Source organism: Aythya fuligula, chromosome 10 (genome assembly GCF_009819795.1).
Source record: "Aythya fuligula isolate bAytFul2 chromosome 10, bAytFul2.pri, whole genome shotgun sequence".
Classification (NCBI taxonomy): domain Eukaryota; kingdom Metazoa; phylum Chordata; class Aves; order Anseriformes; family Anatidae; genus Aythya; species Aythya fuligula.
The window spans coordinates 14,244,303-14,265,954 of record NC_045568.1 but is presented as its reverse complement, the minus strand read 5'-3'; the positions used below and the strand labels follow the sequence as shown (position 1 = coordinate 14,265,954).

General features: G+C 41.0%; 1 protein-coding gene across 1 annotated transcript in view; it reads right to left on the bottom strand.

The window, feature by feature from the left end:
- PTPRG (protein tyrosine phosphatase receptor type G) overlaps nt 1-21,652 on the bottom strand; it is a 397,438-nt gene that overhangs the window by 163,433 nt on the left and 212,353 nt on the right. Inside the window, exons 3-4 of the mRNA XM_032193863.1 lie at nt 20,333-20,512; nt 15,185-15,333 (exon numbers count right to left, since the gene is read on the bottom strand). Of these exons, the coding sequence (XP_032049754.1) occupies nt 15,185-15,333; nt 20,333-20,512 (329 nt within the window). The remainder of the gene's footprint in view (nt 1-15,184; nt 15,334-20,332; nt 20,513-21,652) is intronic.

Here is a 21,652-nt window from a genome sequence, read left to right as displayed (position 1 = left end):
TCAACTCACCCATCCTTTGTATCTTTGGACTGTGATGGGACAGGCTGCCTGGAGAGACCTTCCCCTTTGTAGTTACTTCCTCATGTAGGAGAGCTAGGCTATGAACACACATACATGTACATACCAAAAGGGTACACAATGCCAGAAATGGAGAAGGCTTTTCCAGGACCAATACATGCACTGGTGTTTGTGGACTACTTGTCTTTCAGAAACCAAGGAAGCCACCACGTATCAACCACCACCTACCAAGTATTAGATCCACATGACACGTCACTTTGCAAATGGGATGCAAGATCCTAAGTCACTTACACACCTTTGTACGTTCTTCCCGCTACTCATTAATATTGCCAAAGTGCTCTGTAATATTCAGTTGGAAAGCACTATAAATGCAAAATGTTCTATGATAATCAAGCAAGTCATAGCATACAATTTGGTTTTATACGTGCTTTTCATACTCATAGTTTTAAACAGCTCTAGGCAGCAATTAGTTTTTTCAAGATAAAACAGTAGGTAACAGTAAAAATATAATCATTTTTCCTGACCCAATAGCTGATCACTAAAGAAAACGACTGTAACTGACAGCTATGCAACCCCTTTTCTGCCAAACTGGAATGAAACACAATATTTTCCCTTTCTCGTAATTATGCTTCCACAGCTAAGTACTCTCTCAGTCATGGCCTACTCAGGGCTACCTTTGTATCCTCACACCCAGGGGTGCCACAACTGAGCCGGATCAGCCTTTTACCCTCACACACCCAAAGCAACCTCCTAGGGCGGTGGTATTTCACTACTGAAACAGCACCAGCACAGGTAGGTGTTGCGCCTGCACCTCACAACAGTAAGCAATGATGCTTGGTTGTTGTATCATCCCTCAGTGAGTGGAGGTCCTGCAGACCCCCAGGAGGTGTGCTTCAGAACCTGGAGCACTTCGGGGTGCCAGGCTTGGTGGGTGCTCTCCTCTCCTGCCTGCTGGCCCCATGCATTCAGCATAGCTCTGTGAGAAAAGGCACTTGGCAGATACCGGGGGAATAAGCTTGTTTTCAGAAGCCATATCTGTTCCCACTCGCTCAGCTAGTTACCTGAGATAATAATGCCCATGCTTATGTGGGTATTTCTGAAGGGAGTAGCTGTGTCCATTAGTCAACTTGTGGAAACACTTCCAGTTTAAAAAAAAATAAAATAAAATTACACTCAGCAAGAAAATGCTCCTCTCTGTTGTGGCAAATGCACAACTCCCATTAACACTAATGAGACTCACACATGCTTTGAGAAGGGTGAAGAACCCCTGAGTGTTTGAATAGAGCAATACCTACTGTTGTAAAGAAACACAAAACTATAGAAACAGTAAAACTGATCACCTCAGGCTGACACCGTGTCACCAAGATTTTCTAGTTGAACAAAACAACCTTAATTTATACATAATGTATATGTATGCATATATTAATGAGACAACGTAGAGAAAAATCACTTATCAAATATTAGTCAGAACTTCTTGAAAGGGGTAAGATATTTCTGTTTGAACCGCACTTTAAGTACCTTAAATTGAGATACCGAAACCTCTTCAACATCATTAACCTGGATTGAAAATAATCAATAAATAATCATTTTACGTGTAAGTATGAAAGGCAAATGTCTAATACATTACTTGTGAAACCCTTTTCTGTACTAATGGTTGCCATAACCTAAGGGATCGATTCCATTATGGATATTTACACAGTGACCTATTAGGAATACACGGAAGTATCATTTTTTACATTGATTATCCATCCTTAAAACAGATAGTAATGTATACTTAAATGCATGGATTGCAAAAATCATTTTTAACCTTTATTACATACTCTTTGTTGAAAAGAAAATCGTTTGAGCATCATGGTATGAAGGACACAATTTCAATTTATGTATTAAGAACAGAGGGCAATTACGAATGCATATGAGCAAAAAAAAAAAAAAATCTTATTTTTAATAGTTGGGCAAGCAAGTGCTACCTAAAAAAACATAAACGTTTATAATCTGAACCCACACAAACAATACAGACAATTGCCGGGGAACCAGAAAATAAATACGTATTAAACCTCTACAAATCATATCTCCTTTCATTACTGCCTGAAGCAAAATCCCCCTTCTGAATAGCTCCAACATAAACTAGCATAAGCTTTAATAAGTATTCCTGATGCTGGAGGCTGTGCTTTTTAATTTGACAGACTTGTCCTATGTCAAGCTTCCACTAGTACAGTAAATAGTAGGGCTACTGGGGGAGGTAACTGTGAATCCAACCAGGAGCTGCAGGGATCGCCTAAAGGTTAGGCAGGAACGCCAAGGATTAAAATGGCCGCCGGGTGCTTCCAGCCTTTCCTGACAGGGCTGCCACAGCCGCTCTGTGGGCGCAGGCCTCGTGCTGCAGCACTGGTCATCTGGGCCACCAGAGAAAGAAAAATCTCCTCTTTGTGCCTGAAGCGTAGGGAAAGTCAACAGGGCACGCAAGCAGCTGGGAAAGAGCAGCTGGAAACCAGAGCAAGGCAGTCAGAAAAGGCTCCTGGCGAAAAGTCAAAGGCTGCCAGCAGTGCTGATGCTTTCCACCTAGAGAGGGCAATGGTGATGAAATACTATAGCCCTGTCAAGGGGAAATAAACGTTATAAGCCTGACGATGATGATCACCTTTATCTGGTTATATTGTACAAGTGAGGTCTGGCTGTCTTCAGGTTAGTTTTACAGCTGAAGAGGAGAAACTGCTGCTTTTATTTGGCAGTAAGTCTGCACAGAGCTTCCGCTGGGAAAAGCAAAGGAAAAATAAACTAAAACCTCCAAGTACATTTAAAACAAGCTGTCACTAGGTTAACCAAGCCCCAAAGAAGGTGTATAGTACCCGCTCTTAGCAAATTCACTTAGTGATTATCAAATCAATTTAGTGATTCACCGAAGTGCCCGTCATTGCTCAGGGCTGTCGCCACACCTGTCAGCAGAAACCAGGCTCCGGCTCCACTCTTAAGGACACTACATGTGTCAAATTGAAGGTCCTATTCAAATCACAGCTTCCTGCCAGTTCTGATCTCCTCTTCCATCTTTCATGCCACAAACTGCTTAAAATGAAGAGAACCTTCAATTTTTTTAAAGTGCCGAGCTTTCCCCCCAGCAGTGAACCCAGTGGTGACGTGACAGGGATGGCACCGAGCCCCTTGGGCTGCCTCAGTCAACACCAAGCAACACCAGGAGATGGGGCAGGAGACAGGAGACATGTTCACATGGCAGCCGCTGCAACTCTTTCCAGCATTTATCAGAAACTTGAATTTTTGTTGTTGCTGCTATTAGGTAAATAGGTCTTTTTCAACTTGATCTCCAGTCTTGCTAGAGACAGAACACGTACACTGTACAATCGGGGAAACAATGCTGTCCTGCTGTACATCTCCTGTCCTTCACAGCAGCACTCATTAACAATGAAATTTCCAGTACGGTTTCAATTCTTTCAAAACACACACATCTGGAGAAATCCGGTGAGTCTATACAGAGGAAACATAGATCTAAATATCTCTCTGTATTTACATATATTTACACATGCTGCTTATCTTCATGAGTATTATTTCAAGCATGCACACACTATTTCTGTGTCCGGGGGCATGCATCACAATCCCACATATAATTCCCCAGGATCTAAAAAGATGTGGAACAGGAAGATACACTAACAGAAAGAAGCAGCATTAGGTTTAACCTAGTGACATTTTGGCATTATTAGCTGCACAGAGCCTGGGCAGAATCGCAATCTACAAAAGCAAAATCTCTGCTGTACCCAGCTCTCCGCCTTTCCACACCACGAGGTCTGCAGAGCCAGCAGTGTGGAAGTGTGTTTGAAATACCCCGTGTACAAAACGCCTTGCCATGTAAGCCCTGCAAGCTCTCAAACCTGTTCTGTATGAGGCTTGAGTTTAATCTTTTGAGCATCCTATCTTTTTAAAGCGTAAGCAGATTAAGCTTACTGAGCATCCTTCTTCAGCAATCATGGTAGATACATTAAAATACAGTAAATGAAGAGCTGATAAGACAGTAATGAATGCATTATCTCAAATCCCAGATTGCTATAACTTTACAGAAGTAAAGAAATGAACCTAAGAATAGACTTAAAATACTGTTTCAAGGATAACGTATCGATGTATTGATCTTATGAGTGCTATTATCAGATGGCTATCTCTTGGTGTCAGGTGAATTCATTCACTGCTAGAAAAACATACCAGGTTGTCAAGGCCCAAAAATTATTCTTGCTAATTATTTCCCTTCTTCTGCCCTTTCCACTTCCAACTTCTGCCAAATTATTCCTTGCAGTGTTAGCACGACCAGAAATGCTTTCCACTTGCATCTTACTTAATCACAATGGGAAAACACCTGAAGTGACTGCTAATAATGCAAGGATCACATTTGGGTGTTTGGCTATCCTTATACTACAAAAAGAATAAGAATGAGAACGTTTTATTAGAAGACACAAGGAGTATCCATTGTTGACCAGTTTTGACCAATTTGGGTCTCGGTCTTGCTATTACTAAACTGACTGATAAATCACCATATGGTTCAGTGGGAGGGCTAACAGGCCTTTCATAAACGGTGTGCCAGCAACAACAGCATGAAGCTTTCAACATTACTTAGTAAACAGCATGTGGTTTAACATCAGTGACTAGTATGATTGAGGGTATCTACTTCGGGTATTTCCTCGAGGCAACGGCCCCTAAAAATTTTCCTAGTTAAACTGGGAGCAAGAGAAATAACAGACGAGGTTGAGGAGAAAGACACGACTGAGGATTTGAGGATGGGTGACTCCATTTATGTTCAGGAAATAATGGGTTTTATTTTTATTCTCTTGAAATTTCATCTTTTGAATGCAGCTCATTAAGCGAGTGCTCACATTCCTGCCTCCCAAACAGAATGAGACCTCTCAAGCAAAGAATTTAAAATGAATCTTTTTTTAAAACCTTCCCGCTATCTCCAATCTCGTGTTCTGAACTGGATGTAATGACATTTCTTTTTCTTAAGGGATATTATGGTGCTGCCTGGTATGTGCCACCAGAAGATTAAATGTGTCACTCAACACTCAGGAAGCCACCCTCTACTCAAGAGCCTGCCCTACAAAGCTCTGGACCTCAGAGAAAGGAGAAGAGAATTTCCTCCTCAACCAAGGTGATAAGAAACTAAAGAAAAGAGGTTTCCTCTTCTTTTTGGATGATTTCTGTCATTCTGACTACTCATCCATGGGTAGTTTTACATTTTAAGAAGTTAAATCTGTCACTCTTTGGGAACCCTTGAGCACTGCATGCAGGCTTTGAGCTCTGAATTTATCATCTTAGTTGTAGAGATTGCCACCCTGAAGGAATGGCAGGGCTTGACGTAGAAATAAAAATAATCTGAAATCAACTGAAATCACCCTTTCAGCAGTCCAGTAAAGGTAAAAAGGAAATGCAGGTAGTACTGCAAGCATGAATTTCAAAACACAGAACCCAGTTAAAACATCTTTAAAAGACAAAAATGACAAAACTTGAGTAATTTGACCTATCCCTGCCATGATCAAATCCCAAAGCACTCTCTCCTATCCATAACCAGATGTGTGCTACATCTTGTGCTGATGCATATTTTTAATTCTCAAATTGCATCACCACTCAGAGTTAAGTAAGGAAGGTACCTCCTGTCTCTCCATATTTTATCCCATGTCTGAGAGTTTGTTCAAAAATCAAATTTGCCCCCTATCCCAGAGAAGACTGATTCATCCTTAACTTATTCAGAAGACAGTTTCAATCGTCTTTTCCCGGACAATTAACAGCCCCCTGTGGAGTTACTAACGGTCTTTTGGCAGACCAGGTCCCATTTTCTGTGCTTGAATAAACTATTAACAAACTGTTAGCTCACTGCAGGGGGAAAAGCTCTTTCCCACCTGGTAACGCTATTTCTAATCCTGGTAGGAAGCCAAAATTCATATTTCTTACAAATGTGTATATCAGGAACTATGTTTTAATAAGAACTCCTGAATAGTCAATGGACAACGATACCCAAGCCCTTTTTAAGGGATACTATAACAAAGGTTTTCCTGCTGAGGGAGTGAGCAAGCTGAAGGCAGTGTGAGCAGGAAACAGAAAAGGCTGCTGATTTCCTGGAAATACGAGCCTGCTCTGACTGCTCTCCTAAGAGAGAGCATAAAGGAAAGCCCCCTCTGAGGACAGGCAGCCTGGATGGGATGGTGACAGAAAAGGACATTACGGGCCTATTGAGGCTTGTACTGAAAAGCCCAGCTAATTAGAGAACAAAGATTTTTGCTTATTAAGCTGGGTAGAAAAGTAGGGAGAGAGAGGACACGTATTCTGGGATATGACTGTTTTCCCCAAATTGCTTTTTCTTTACAGAAAGATAAGTGCTGTATGTCTCGAAGCATGAGCAAACACATACCTTTTTCAACCACTTGATTGTTATTTCATTTCTACCAGACAGTAAACACTTGCAGTGTTTTAGATCCTTTTTCAACTTTTGTTAACCTTCCCATCCTGTCTGGAAAATACAATGCCTGTGAACTGGGGAAATAACAAGGACTACATTCATATTGCTGCCTGATCTCTTACATCATGTGAAGCTTTATCATAGAAAAAACAAAGCAATTCATCCCTGCAAAGCCTGCGGTTATAGCAGCAGCAGCACTGCTGCATCCCAGAGCAGGAACTCCACTGGGGCAGACGCTACAGAAACCCAGCGAAGAGACACTATAAGAGCTTTTAAACAATGTAAGAGACAGCAGAGGGATTCAGGTAGGAAGGCAAGATAGAAAGTAAATACAATAATACTGATTAGCACAGTCTGCAGTGAATGCATTTCACAGCCTGCCTCCCCCCAGAATTAAAAAGCCTTTCAGCGACCCTTATAAAATTTCTTTTTAATAAAAACTTTTTTGGACCTTTGAGTAACAGGCGGCAAGATGTGTCTTTTTTATGGTTAAAGCAAGCTTTTGATCATCCCTTAGAAAATACTTCTTCAACATGGTAAAACAGAAAAAAAAGAATAAATGTTCTGAATCTTCTAACTGGAAAAATAAAATCTGACGCAATTTATTCTCTCAGTACAAAATTACAGCAACTGCTTAGAATTCTACAGAAAAAAAAAAAAAAAAACATACAAAAATGCAATCAGTAAAGCACCAGTATAATAGACGATTTAAATCATTTCCTGCTTGCTTCCTGAAATCATGATTAACGTTGGTGAAATCTATTCCCACTGTTTGAGACCCAGTGAGAAGGCTTCCACGGGAAACACTGGCAGACAAGCTACCAACAAGCCTGTTAACCACATTAAGGGTTTTTTTGTTTGTTTTGTGCATGTGTGCACCAAGGAAACATTATCACTTCTTAACACATTTTTTTTTTTGGTCTTTTCCCAAATGTTACCTATCTTTGCTATTTCCGGAGGTCCTACTGGAATAACCGTGAAGGATCATACACCTATACGGGAAGATGTTGCAAAGTTCAGGATTGTCAGACTTGCCTACAGGAAAGAGACAACACTGAGTACTTAGTGAACCTCTCATGTTTTTAGATAACACCATCACCATTGGGGTAAGGAGACTTGACACAGACACACCAAGGAAAGTTCCTGCTGAATGCCCCCCACCGAGTCTCTCAAAGTCTCCCTGCCCCTTACACCCAGGGCCACTAAAAGTTGCAGAAAATCAGATCTCCTCGCAATGTCATCCCTTGTCTTGCAGAGGCCTGCCAGATATCCTCTGATAGCCACCTGACATGGTGAAGCAGCAGAAATAACTATCACCTGCTGCCTTCCTCCTTCCTCTCCCATAATCAAGTAACTCTTCCAGAAGAACAGAATTTAGCAAGCTCCCACACTTTTTCCCTATTCTCCCCAGGTGCCCACAGTGAATGATGTTAAACTCAGTGGCCTAAAGACCCGGTAAGTTCAGCACGTAGAGCTCACCTTTACAGCTGGGGAGAGACAGTGCCATTTTTCTAACTTAGACAATCCCACATTTCAAGTAACAATCCTATTGAATCTGCTACCTTTCATTAAAGTAGCTCTTATAACTCTGTCAAATTCTCCAACCTTTGTATTGATTTTTCTCCTATTCAAAATAACTCTCCTTTACAACAAGAGCTGGCTGCCAGCCTCTTATCTCTTATTTTCACCCCATCTGATCCTCCTTCTCCTTGTCAGTCTTTCCAGGTTCCAATTAATCACGTTGAAAATCAGGGATTTATGTTAAGAAGAACGTACAACTCTTAGCTCATCATTAACATACTGTAATTGCAGTGTAGTGCTACTGACTCAGACCTTTTGAACAAGACAGTGGAAATCCTTTGTGGAAAGCAGGACATTTCCATCAAACATGAAAAGAATATCTAGATCGTGTTACTGGATAGTTATTTCAAAATAAAACTCCGGATGCATCGTAGCATTTGCAATGACTCTAGAAATTACTGGGGCCTGGCAAGCAGCAGGAAGATGCAGCCATAAAATCAAACTGCTGTTAAGTCCCTAAATTTTTTCTGGGTCTTTACACGAACAGTCCCACAGGCTAACCCCTCCACTAAACATATTTTCATTTCAGACCATCCTCTCATGTTTCTTCTTAATTATCATAGGACATTCGCAGAAAAGATCAGCCAGATGGAGACTAAATATTTCACTACTACAAGATGAAGCATTCTGCACTAAAATGGAACCCTGATTGCAATAAAGTCATTAATTTAAGTCTCAGCTGATTCTCCTGTCAGTATATGGGAGGAACTGAAGACAAGTATGGGGAGCCAGTGCAACCGTTACTCTAAGGAAGATAAAACAGTAAAACAGTTAGAAGATAATGCTTGACTTGCCCAGCTCACAGTGCAACGTGATGGAAACTCAGCCAGGTGCTCAGCCAACATTCATGTACTTCTTGTATTAAAATTGCAGCACACTGTTTTCCTCATGAGGAGGAAATCTGAACAAGTTTTAAAAGTGATGAAAAGCAAAGAGGGGTAAAGTCTGGTGGAAGGTAAGGCTGAGCAACATTTTTTGCTTTTTAGTACCTTGTATATTTAGAGTATGCTGTGGCTATCTAGACCGTAGGAGACTGGGGGAGACAGAAGAAATTTAAGAAAAGACTTAGAAATCCTGCAAAATGTCAGTTTGACACAAAAAAAAAAAAAAAAAAAAAAAAAAAGAATTAAATTTGCAAATCCCCAAGCCATCTCCATGTCTGAATGATTAAGTCAGAGGTGCTGTAAGAGATGAAGATAGAATAAGCTGTGTGTGCTAATTCCCCGAGCACTCTACAGCACAGACAGCATGGGTTTGGAGCCAAATCCTCACTCAGAGTTTCACCAGCACATCTCCCATCAAAGTCACTGGGAGCTCTAAGTATCCCCATATAACTGTAGATTTAGTCCTTAGAGAGAATATTACAGTAAAATTACTTCAGACAGTCTAACTCTCTCCCTGTGATACGTTCCCAATGGCCCTCTTTGGGTCCTTCCATCATTTATTGACTTCTACTTTGCTACATCCTGCCAGATGGAAGCAAGGAAATTTGAAGAGCAACTAGTAAATGGAATATAAGGAAATAAACCCTGCACTGGCTCCCTGTTTCACAATTAGTCTTTACTTGTGCTTCAAGCCAACACCAGAGATCTTTGCAAAATTACAATTACCAGATATGCTGGATGCCAGAAATAATAAACCTAACTGCAACACAGCAACATAGGGTGCTAATTCTCTCCTGGAAATCAAGAAAACATACTGTGATCTGTTCTTCTTTTAGTATGTGAAAAAAAAATGCACACAAACCTAAAGACTCAAAACACAGCAAGGTAAAACTTAAAACTTTGTTAAATCTTAATGAAAAAAGCCCAAATCCTAACATTAAATAGTAAATATCCTCTGCCATCCTCAGATGGGCAAAAGCCTCGACGAATACTGTAGATGACACTCCAGGGATGATAGGAAGACCTAGCAGCCAGGATACACCCCCAAAATATGAGCTAGTCTTGGTTTATACCCTGTAATAAAGGCTTTTGGGCACTGAATACCACGAGAGTAGATGAGGAGAGAGCAGTAGATGTTGTCTACCTTGACTGCAGGAAGACTTTTGACACTGTCCCCCACAACATCCTCACAGGCAAGCTCAGGGAGTGTGTGATACAGATGAGTGGACAGTGAGGTGGGCTGAGAACTGGCTGAAGGGCAGAGCTCAGAGGGTAGTGGTGGGTGGCGCAGAATCTAGCTGGAGGCCTGTAGCTCTGTGTCCCCCAGAGGTCAGTACTGGCTCCAGTCTTTACTGTGAAGGTGACGGAGAGCTGGAACACATTGCCCGAAGAGGGTGTGCAGTCTCCTTCTCTGGAGATATTCAAAACCCGCCTAGATGCGATCCTGTGCTCTAGGTGACCCTGCTTGAGCAGGGGGGTTGGCCCAGAGGATCTCCACAGGTCCCTTCCATCCTCAACCACTCACGGCTTTTCTTCTGCATTAACATCTATATTATCACAGACAGCAGACAATCAAACATGAGAATTTAAGTGTTACAACGAGAGGTAGGATAATGAACGCTGATAACCTTTGGCAAGGAGATCTGAGCATTCAAATTAGAGCAACTAGCTGTAGGTCCAGACAATGCTGAAGTTAGTACGTATAACTCAAAGGGAAAAGGAAGAAAATCAAAGAAGGAGCGAGAACAAAGATACCACTAGAACATGGAAATTCTTCTAAGGAACATGCTTAAAGAGCAGCAAGAATTGTTAATGCAAAAGATTGTTTATAATAATAATTTCATGAAATGAATCAATCAACATAACATAAAAGCTCATTAATCAACATGAAAGGGTGCTAGCTCTTCATTTTCTACTGGAATGCTTTGTGGGTTGTTTTTTTATTTTTTAGTAGTAAAAAGTTTTTTGATTTTGTTTTGTTTGTTTTTGTTTGTTTGTTTTTTGTTGCTTTTTGTTTTAAATGGAGAACTAGAGTTCTCCAAAAACATGCATGCTGGTGCTTGTGGGTACCAAATCACATCGCTATTTCAGAAGCCAAGTTGATGTTCCTATTACCAATTTGGCCTAGACAGTGCAAGTTTGTTCATGTAAGATTAAAGGGATGAGGTCTCTATGGCATATTGCAGTATGGTCCTTGGAATAAGATTCTCATTTACTAAATAAATTACTGTATATTACTGTATAATGGTGTTCACATTATAACTGACAATTAGCACCATTAAAGAGAAAGCTCATAAACAGCCAAAGCTCACATCAAATTAACACAGTCATGATTAAAATCACTCTTCTGATTTCTGCTCTTCACAGAAATAATCAGCATTTTGCATAAAAATGAGTGCGAAGCAGCTCAAAATCACAGTGATGCTGGGATGGTGGTAGTGAACTCCGCCAGCACAGCACTGCCACGTCAGCTGTTTGCCTGCCTGTGCAGCTCTGAGCACTGGGTTTCCCTCCCGGCAGGGAGCCCGCACGGCGAGCCCTGCCTGCCGCAAGCTCAGCGCAGGCAGGGCTGGTAACCGGCACGGTGACGCTGGAGATTAAAGTCTGCAATTACTCCTCTTGGCTCTAATGAGGGGAACCTGGGTTCTCTCCTGGCCTGAGGGAAGCTCTTCTTCTTTATTGTAATTCTGTCACTTCGCCATTTAAATGGTTTCTAGCGTTTGCATGTTCATTTATACCGCTTCGGCTTCAGAAAGAAAAAGAAAACCTGAGCAATTATAACGGAGAAGAACAATAACAAAATACAAAGGAGTCAGCAATTCATTAAAATTTAGAAACTGCAATGTCAAAAACTTTTCTTGACTTCAAGAAAAAAGGAGAGAGATTTTTTCTAAACTGGCACAGAGCCCACATCCTCATTAGGATTTGTGCTCCACTCGCCCAGCAATGCGCTAATGGTATCGCTTTAATCTTCAGCATCGCAGCGTTAGCTTTACTGTGTTCACCAATGATGATGCTGAAATGGCAAGAAGGAGGAAAAAGGAAGCTTCCAGCCAGTGCTGACCAGGGATGGTATCATGAACTGGCACCTGGCCGTGGACAAAAGTTTGAGACACACGGACATCTCTGTTCCTGAATGATACTTCAGAGAAAGCCAAACTTATAATGGCTTCATAAGGATAAAGTATCATCAAGGAAAATCTGATCAATAAATAAGCAATCGAGACCATATAATGAAGGAAACCATTTAGAATACCATTACATATGCCATGGTTTGAAAAGGAATCACAATATGCTGCATATGCATAAAAGTACTGCAAGATAATACGCCTTTGATCCAACATGCCTTTAAAGTAGGAAACAAAAGGACATTCTCATATATCTTACCAACTAATTTAACATATAAATCACAAAAAAATATGATCCAGATGGGCTTCAATGAAGGAAACCAATTAACGTAGACAGCCTTACCATCTGACACATTAGTTGTAATAATAAAAACCAAACAACATGGTCAAACAATAATGCTCTGTATTATATCTGACATTTCTAATTAGTTTCTGCATCCTCTTCAAGAAAAAAGACTAGCAGCAAGCACTTTGTTTCCCAGAGGAAAAAACATCTAAACTTCATGTGTACAGAGCAAAGTCTGTGGATGACGCTGATCTATCTGCATTCCCGTGGGATGTGCTTTGGAACTAATGCGCTTTGCATAGTCCACATCTGGTTTCCCAATTAGACGCTGAAAATGTTTGCTTTCAACTGCATCACCACTGTAACTGCTGCAGGCCTGGAGTGCCATTACCTGCACACGCTCCTTAAAATCTTTACCTGTGTCCAGGGACCCAGAACAATCAGAGAGATTTGGGCTTTGGTTTCTGCAGGATGGGATTTATTTATTTATCCTTTCTCCAGCCTTCCTTCAAAATGTCTCAGAATGTCATTTCTCAAAGGAAGTACAGTATTTCTGGCACAGACCTCCCAGCATCAGGCTGTAAGGGTTGCATCAGACAGTTGCATGCTGAACTACAATTAGGATTACAAATTAAAAGCTCCACCACGCATACATGTACAGTTACTGTTTGAGATGTAAAATATCAATTGTATGGACTCCTTTTCATGTATCAGCAAGAGGAACACAGCTTCATCACCTTAGACCTTCTGGTTACTTTGAGCATCCTTTAAAATCCACCCATAAAAATCGTTTTCAGCATGTGATTTAGTAAAGTGGATCAACATTTGGAAATCTTGGGTAGGTGGTACATAGCAAAACAACAAGGACAGGCTTGTTTTGGAAACTGCTCTTCTTTTGAAAAATAGTAAAGGGATGGCTGTGGGAATTCTGCTAATGCATTCATATTCAGAAAGGTCAGAGATCAGAGGCTCATGTCATTGCAATGAATACAAATCACTTGGAAAATTACATTTTTGTTATTAGGATTAACACTAAACCTATTCGATATAGCAAATTATTTTGCACAGCATTCATAAACAGTAATGAAATTCAGAAAGGCAGACTCTTAAAAAAAAATATTTAAAGATGACAAAATTAGTATTCCAACCAGTTGAAAAGAAAATAAAGAATATTTAAATGAAAGGAAAAATATTTTTTTAAGAATTTTCTTTTTTTCCCCAAAGTAAAATAACATCCATTTGTCAAGCTAGTATCAAATAGCCTTGGCATCACACGCAAGGATTTGTGAAGTAGAAATACTATTTCTGACACTACCAAGAAGGCCCAGGCTCCTGTACCATCTCCACTCCCAGAAATTTCAAAAGAGGCGTTGACTGGCTTTGCAGACTTCCTGAGTGTTCCTTCTGCCTCCCTAAAACGGTCCTAATGAATACCAGCACTGACAACAGAGACAGAGAGGGAAGCACGACAGGCCTCTGCTCTGTGTGTTCAGGGTGGCCATTCGCGAGAAACCACAGCTTCATCAAACGAGAAGCTGTTGGAAAAAGTTTGCAATAAATAAATAAACAAAAAAATCTCTGCCTCAGACCATTCAACCTGTAGCTTCAGGTATTACTGGGAGGCAAAACAATTTTTCTAATTCATGTGGTGTGGCAGTTGGAGCAGACAGATGAAAACAGTGATTTTATTTTTTATTTTTTTTTTTGTCAGGTCTATTACAACCTTCCTTTGCACTTTGGGAGCCCATTCCCACCCTCTGAAAAAGTGACTCGGCTAAAGTGACACGTGATTCCTTATCGCAAGTTGGGGCCTGAATTAAGTTCCTGCAAGACCCAGTTGACAAGAAAACGACTTCTGTCCACGTGTGAGCTTTCTGTGAAAGCACAGGACCCCACAAGCTGCTCACATCCACATGTGACACCAGGATGCAACCTGCTTTGAAAGCAGGTATCTGATTACCAATAAGAAAAGGTAATTCCAGATAACATCTGCTTTATTTCACCAGGCAAAACCCTTGAATATAAAGTGAAAAGCATTGACAAACTCTGTTGACAAAGAAGACGTTGCACTGCCCACAGACAGACCTGGGACTATCAGACCCAACTGCATGGGGCTTCCCAGCAGCCCAAGGACTCTCTCTGTCGTCTGAAGACACATCTTTGCACTCAGCTGTTGACGGCTGCCCAGCCCCGTGCCCTGAACACGCCTGCTTTCACAGGATGCTGTGCCCGAGCTGATACCTTGCTCCTGCTGTGGCACAGCGCTCTGCCATGCTAGCTGTGCAGCTGGCTTGGGTCCGGCTGGCTCCTGCACAGGCAGAGCGAACACACAGCTGTTTGTGTAGCTCCTTGAGATGCCCTGCTAGCACGAGGCAGGGGGCTGCAGCTGAACACAGGTACGCAGAGGGCCGCCTGAGTGGAAGGAAGCAATGCCGATGAAAGACGGCAGTCTCAGCACGATGGCTCCCAAACCGCTGCTAGCTATTTGTTTGTAGGCATCATGGGAAAGGAAAGATTTGAAGGACAACGAGGTCACTTTGCGGATATTTGTAAGAAGATCCTCCCACACATGAAAAGCTTATGGGAGAAACCAGAAAAGTGGCTGTTTGAAACTTAGCCCATGGGACGCGAAAGCTGGCAACGCTAGCAAAGGAGAGCTCAGAGCTGACATTGCAAAAGCACATAAGAGATGATAGATAGAGTGCTGCGAGGGCCGGAAGGGCCTTGAAAGTGATATGTTCACTGAAGGAAACATTGCCCTATTTCACAGTCATCTCAAAGTACTGCAATACATTCTGATTTTATTTTTTTCGAGAACATAAGCACATGTCTTTCCACTCACCTCGACAGGGAACCTCTTGCCATTGATGCTGTGCTCAGAGCCTGCTGATCCGTTGCTTTGACCCCAGTGGAACTCCACCTTCTCTGCCTTGAATCTGCCCGGCAGCCCGGCACCACTGACAAAATAATCGTCCTTCAGCAGGATAGCAACTGCACACACAGAACACGGAGAAAGATGTTCTTAGCACAATTTTTTGAGGCATTTACGGTTTTTATTCATTATATTACAATACTTCTTCTAATGCAAATAAAAGGTGAGGTCATCATTTTTCTCTTTACAGGGATTTGTTTTAAAAAAAAGAAAGGCTCCAAGTAATGCTGGCTAATTAAGGAAGTGATTATGAAGCTACATAGTCTACAGAAAATCACAAAGGCCAAATTTCTCAAGGACTTTTTGGCCTCCTCATTGGACATTGATTAAAATTTAAATGGCAAACTTCATTAAGAACTATTTAATGTGGTTGCAGGGACTAACGACCAACCATGTTTCTTGGCCTTGTGATTCACTAAAGTCTGCAGATCACCAGTTCAATCCTCTGTCTGTTGGATTCCCTCTATGTTATCGGGGGAAAAAAAAAAAAAAAAAAAAAGCCTGTGCCCCTGTGCCCTGTCCCACCTCTACTGCTGGATGTGGCAAGTACATTCCTTAACCTCCCTGCTTCTCCCTTCTGTAAAACTGGAGAGTGACAATAACTTTTTTTTTGAGACCCACTCATGCAAAGTTCTCGATAAGAACTGGACTTTGTTACAGGAACTCTGACATTATTATTATGTGATTCAGTAAGGGTCAAGAGGATCTTCTTTGTATTTTCTTTTCATTTTCAAAAGCCTTTATAACAATAAAAGTTTGACATCCAAACAGAGGGCAAAGTCATGGTGGAAGATGGTACATGTTACAGGGGTGGTCCCACTATCAACTAAATCCAGCTTTCCAACATCCATGCCTGCTGCTCTCACTACAAGATCACCTTCCTTTCTAGCATTTCCCATTTTTTAGCTTGCGCAATTCCTAATAATGACTCCTTATAAAATCATTTCTTCTCATCCTTTGCAAAACTAGTGCTTAAAAACAAAACTAAAATTAGCATTTTGTTCTTGTAAAAGCGATTGCAGACCACCACTTGCTGTGCCCAGAATCCTGTGATTAAAGTGTTGTGGGTTTGTTTGTTTTTTTGTTTTGTTTTGTTTTTTTTTTCCAATGGGAAAAGCTTAACACACAAGGATTTCTCTCTGTTCTCAATCCAACTGTGTCATCACAACAGGAACATTAATATAAATCCATTTTTATTATGTAACAGGGAGGATTTTATTCACTGCTGAAAAAACTAAAAGGCTAGTTGTGAAATAGAAGTTATTCCTCTGTTGGTGAATCACTGGCAGGCTGTTGCTGCAGGCTAGGCTTTCTGCCACACCAGGGCTGCTCTCCCTGTGAGTACAGACAGTTGGCTAAAGCAGCCTCATCTCAGGTGCAAGTGTGCAATTAAGAGACATCTAAACATTAAATTGTTTATGTTAAAACCACCTAAATGTTAAATTGCATCAGATGTTCAGATGTTTCTAAATGGTGCCAGTGACATCATGGGGCTCTTCTCTTCCATGATTTCTGGTTTCTCCGCACAAAAGTTTTTGTGTAGGAAGACCGGTGGTGTGGGACTGGCTGTAGGTCACTGTCTGTGTCAGCCAGGATACCAATGTATCCTTATTGAAATACAAGTGGCTAGAAGCACCACTGCTCTCTTCTTCCCTTAAAAAATTCTCAGTGAGCTCAGCGTTTTAGATACCAAAAATCTCACCCAAGTGGTTAGAAATTCCATAGACAAAATTCTAGGAGATGAGGAATACACGAAAGCAGATTTGTGTGCATCTGTTAAAAATCTCTGTGGGGATTCAGTTGCATCTAATAAATATTTGATAGTTCCTAAATCATTTATGGCTCTGTCAGGGGTCATTTTACTTGTTTTAGATGAATAATTAAAAGGATAATTAGGAGGATGTACAATCTGAAATGTTCATCTAATTGTTCATTTTACAGTATTTCTTAACGCTGCTGAGCTGTACAACACATGTTCCCATCACCTTCCCATTTTAGCAGCATGTCCTTATTTCCAATGATCTGGGGGTTTCCATCCCCTCCCCTCCACACAACTTCTGGTTTTCAGGGCTGGAACAAGCAAACACCATGTTGGAGGGCTTCGGGAGCCACCGTGTTTATCCAGCAATTTACTCAGAGTGCATGCCAAAGAATCAATCCCCCACACCTACTCAGCTTAAAATACTATATAATTTAGATTTCAAAACCCAAGGAGGTGGTGCACAACTACCAGGATCACAATTGTGTGATGCCATTTGTAGGATCAGGCCTGGAGCTGTGTGTCTGTCACCTTCCTGAGGGAAAAACCCATCCCAGATACAAATCAGCTCTTCCCCCTTCCTAAGCAGGGCAGCTGGGCAGAGATACATGCCACACCTGCAGAGTACTGTACAGAAACACACCTCTGGCAGAAGTTTTGGTAGTTTTCTCTAAGTGGACAGTGTTTGTAAGAGTTTGAAGTGATCTAAGGAGGGGTAAAACAGCAGTGTCTGTGTAATGCTGGCAAGGGACCTGCTCCCACAGGCACTCTGCGGCCTCAGGGCAGGTTGGGCCTGTGGAATCCCTGTCAGCCTCAGGCCTGGCTGACACCAGCTAGCACTTAATTATAAGGTGGCACAAGCAAAAATAACTGTGAAATGTGCTTATACTCTCCAAGTGATCTTTACCACTTGGGAACCAGCTACTTCAGTGATCAAATCAAACCCACATTAGTGCCTTTGCCAGTGTAATCATGCACAAAAGCATTTCTAGTTAAGGCAGAGGCATAATGAATCCATTTTCATGTTCTGAATGAAGCTCTGTTTTTTGTACATTGTCTGTCCTTTACCTGACATGGGGGGAAAAGAAAGAATACAACAGATCTAAAGAGCAATAACCTCTTTGCCTTTTAACATTTCAGAGCATAAAAGTAAGTAATTGTTCCATCCTAAAAAATATATATATAAAGATTACTAGTCCAATAGCAATAACAATAACCCAAGCAACACATTTCCTGCCAGTTAATGAGCATCAAGGTTAAGGGCCTTTGGCTTTCCCTTGGACCCTGGTGTCTTTTAACCAGTCATTAATTGCTGAGAAATGCCCTCTACATCCATCACTATTGCTTAAACAGTTATTTAGTTTACTATCTCTGTCAGTCTGCAATATGAAGGTCTCACGTGGCCATCTGCTCCAAGACTTCACTGCCAAAATGCATCACAATTTATGGCACAACCTGCCTCTACTTTCTACCCATAAGCCAAAACATCCTACTTGGTTTGCTGCTCTGCCACTTACCACTTAAAAAATTAATCCCAGACAAGTTTCTTCGAAAGGTCAGAAAACCAAGAAAGGGAATGGAACTTGATAAAATAAGGGAGGAGTTAAGCGCTTAGTAGAAGAAATCACAGATGACAGCAAGGCAAAGAGAGTCTTCGTGTTACCAGTAAGAGATCGTAAGTTACCCAAGAAAAATGACAGTAACTGTTGCCCTGAGAAGCAGTAACTTGTCAGCAAAAATCCATACCCCAATGGGTGAAGGAATCAAGTAGAGCAGCAGTGCTAAAATCACCCAGCAGAGGAGACCAAAGATACAGCTTTCACTGCCAACTGCGTGGAGACTGGAAAATTCGCTGGCACGTTTCGGTTCAACATGGTTTCCTATTATATGTGCAGCAATATGTTCCTATTATATATTCAGTATAGCATTAGCATCTTTCTTAGAAGAAGAGCACCATCCTTTTTTCTTGGTATTTCTAATTATATTTATTGCTGGTTACTACAAACACTCCTTTGTGACCAAAAGGGCAGGGTGCATAACATGAATAGATTAATTAAGCACCAAATTTCCATAGCATTCAGCCTTCCCCAAACCTCATTTTGTTACAAAGGGCAACAAACTCAGAATTTCAAAGCAAACAGGAGCATTTCTTAGTGAAGCTGAAAAAAAAACTCAGTAATGCATCAAAAACCCAAGCTATGCTTGATGGTGGTTTACATTAACTAGATTTGCTTTGTAGTAAAAGAAAACAGGATCGCAGCCTGTCACTCTATCTCATCTGAGGAGCAATAACTCCCAACTCCCACTACATCCCTGAATCGCTGGAACAGGATCTAAGGCATCTTGTGGACTCCAGGTTGTGGCTCGCACCCAAAGTCCCCTGGAAGCCATGGGCGTATCCGAGGTCAGGCTCTGTGCACAACTGTGTTGCACACTCCAGGAGCAGGTACATGCCCTGGGATTTGCTAGCAGACCTTCTGACTAGGAACCTGTTACCTAAAGCACTATAGACACGCATGTCGAATGTTAATAAAGATAAAAATATACTTCCAATAAATAAAATTGAATTAATTAGCGGTTTAATCCAATTCCCTAAAAATATTTGACCTTGTCAAATGAAGAGGGTGGCCTTATAATTTCTGCTTTTTACGTTTTTAGAATTAAAGAGTAATCAAATGCATGCAGCTTTGCATATAAATCAACCTTGACCTTTTGGTGAACTGTTTTGGTAAAAATAAGCAGTACTCTGACTGTTCTTTTCTCTGAAAGCCAGAGCAGACAGAGCAGAAGAGGATTCAGTTCAGTGAAGAACACAGTGCTATAATCATATCAGAAACACATTAATAAGCTCCCACTACTTCGAGCAGTTATTGCTCTTTCTTCTCTAAAACATCCCGATTTCTAAGACTTCTCCTTTCCTACAAAAGTCTGAGCCTTGCATCTCAGCATTGTTTTGGATTAGATGTTACTGCCTCCCCAAAGCTGATAATTCAAGGTTACACCTTGAAACTCCTATACAGCCTTTTATTCTGAGGAACAACTGACTACCGAGAGAATTTATATTGAGAGCCTAAAAAAAAAAATAAAAAACAAACCTTAAAATCTGCAGAACTAGCTTTGCACAGAATGCAAAGGCAGAGATAGGAGGCTGCTGCTGGAAAATTATATTAAAAAAAAAAAAAAAAAAAAAAAAGCAAACCCCAAACAACAGAACAATGAAAAAGGAGGAGAGTGAAACATGGCTTGAATTTTTAATTGACTGCAGGCACGCTATGGAGACAAACAGAAAAAAAACATACCCGTTTTCCCTGTGTTTTTCATCCAAGTCTTGTTAGAAGATTCATTGTCAAAACCATCAAGCTGCAGTTCTTGGTACTCGTCTCCGACATGAGCCTGATGGTCTATGATGTCTATGGGAGACTGGTGAGACCCTCCACACTTCTCACTAGAAGTAACCCAGTGCTCGGGACCATAAGTACCTGTTAAAGAATAGCAATGGAAATTAATATTCCAGTGGCTCAGCAGTTCTGGATAACGCTTAAGAAAGAGGATGAAGCACTTAAGCTCCCCAGGTAACACCACTGCTGTTACACTTCCCGCATTTGAAAAAGGTTAAGACTAGTAAACTTATGAAGAGATCGAAACCCATTAGCTTCATGCCGTACTCAAACTTTGCCTCTAGCAGTAAACAACAATGGCCTTTTTTTTTTTTTTTAATTACTATTCTATAAAACTATCTGCAATTCCCAAGCTCTTCATGCATATGTTATGAATTAGCATGGTTTTACAGGAACTTTCCTAAAGCTTCAGCTATAATATATTAGTATATATTTACCTTTTTACATGAGATACATAATGTATCAGCTAATGTATATGCATTAACTTGCATTTGTGCAATACTTTGCTTAGATAATATGATCTTTATTAATGATCTCATTTATTTGGGTGGTTTTGAAACCAGAAAAGATGAAAATAAAGAATTAAACCAAAGGGGATATTAATAAACTTGAAGAAAGCAATAAAGTATAAAACACGAACTCTTGATGGAGGAAATAAAGTCAACAATAGTTAATCAGGAAAATACTCTAACTTTCTTTTGTTGTTCTTACGTGAGTTTTCTGTTTTGCTTATTAGCACAGTCTGCTCTCACCTAATGCAAGCTACTCTCTCAAAACATGTCAAGTATTAGCAGTAAAGAAGGTCATGCTCTGTTACGGTGTGGTGGTGGAGCTGCGAGAGGTGGTATCACAAACCACCGCTCAAGCTGCCACAGCCCAAACCCACCCTGCCCATTCTGCAAGGCTCTCCAGTAAGAACAGTCAATAAAAATAATACGTTGAAACAAAAGGTTTCAGACAAAGCCCTTGCTGTCCCCACCACACACCACCTCTAGAAGCAATACAACACCAGGGGCCTCAACAGCACACAGAGGAGGATCTCCAGTGAGTTTCAAATTTTTCTTACAAACCTCCCTCTCCAACTCTTAAATTGCATTAACAGAGACTAAGAGATTATGTTCCTGTGAGTGCAAATAGTTGTCCACGCTCCTGAAGTAACAGCACAGAGTTCTTGCAAAGCAATTTTCACTCACAGTTCTTGAGGTGCTTTACAGCAGGGAT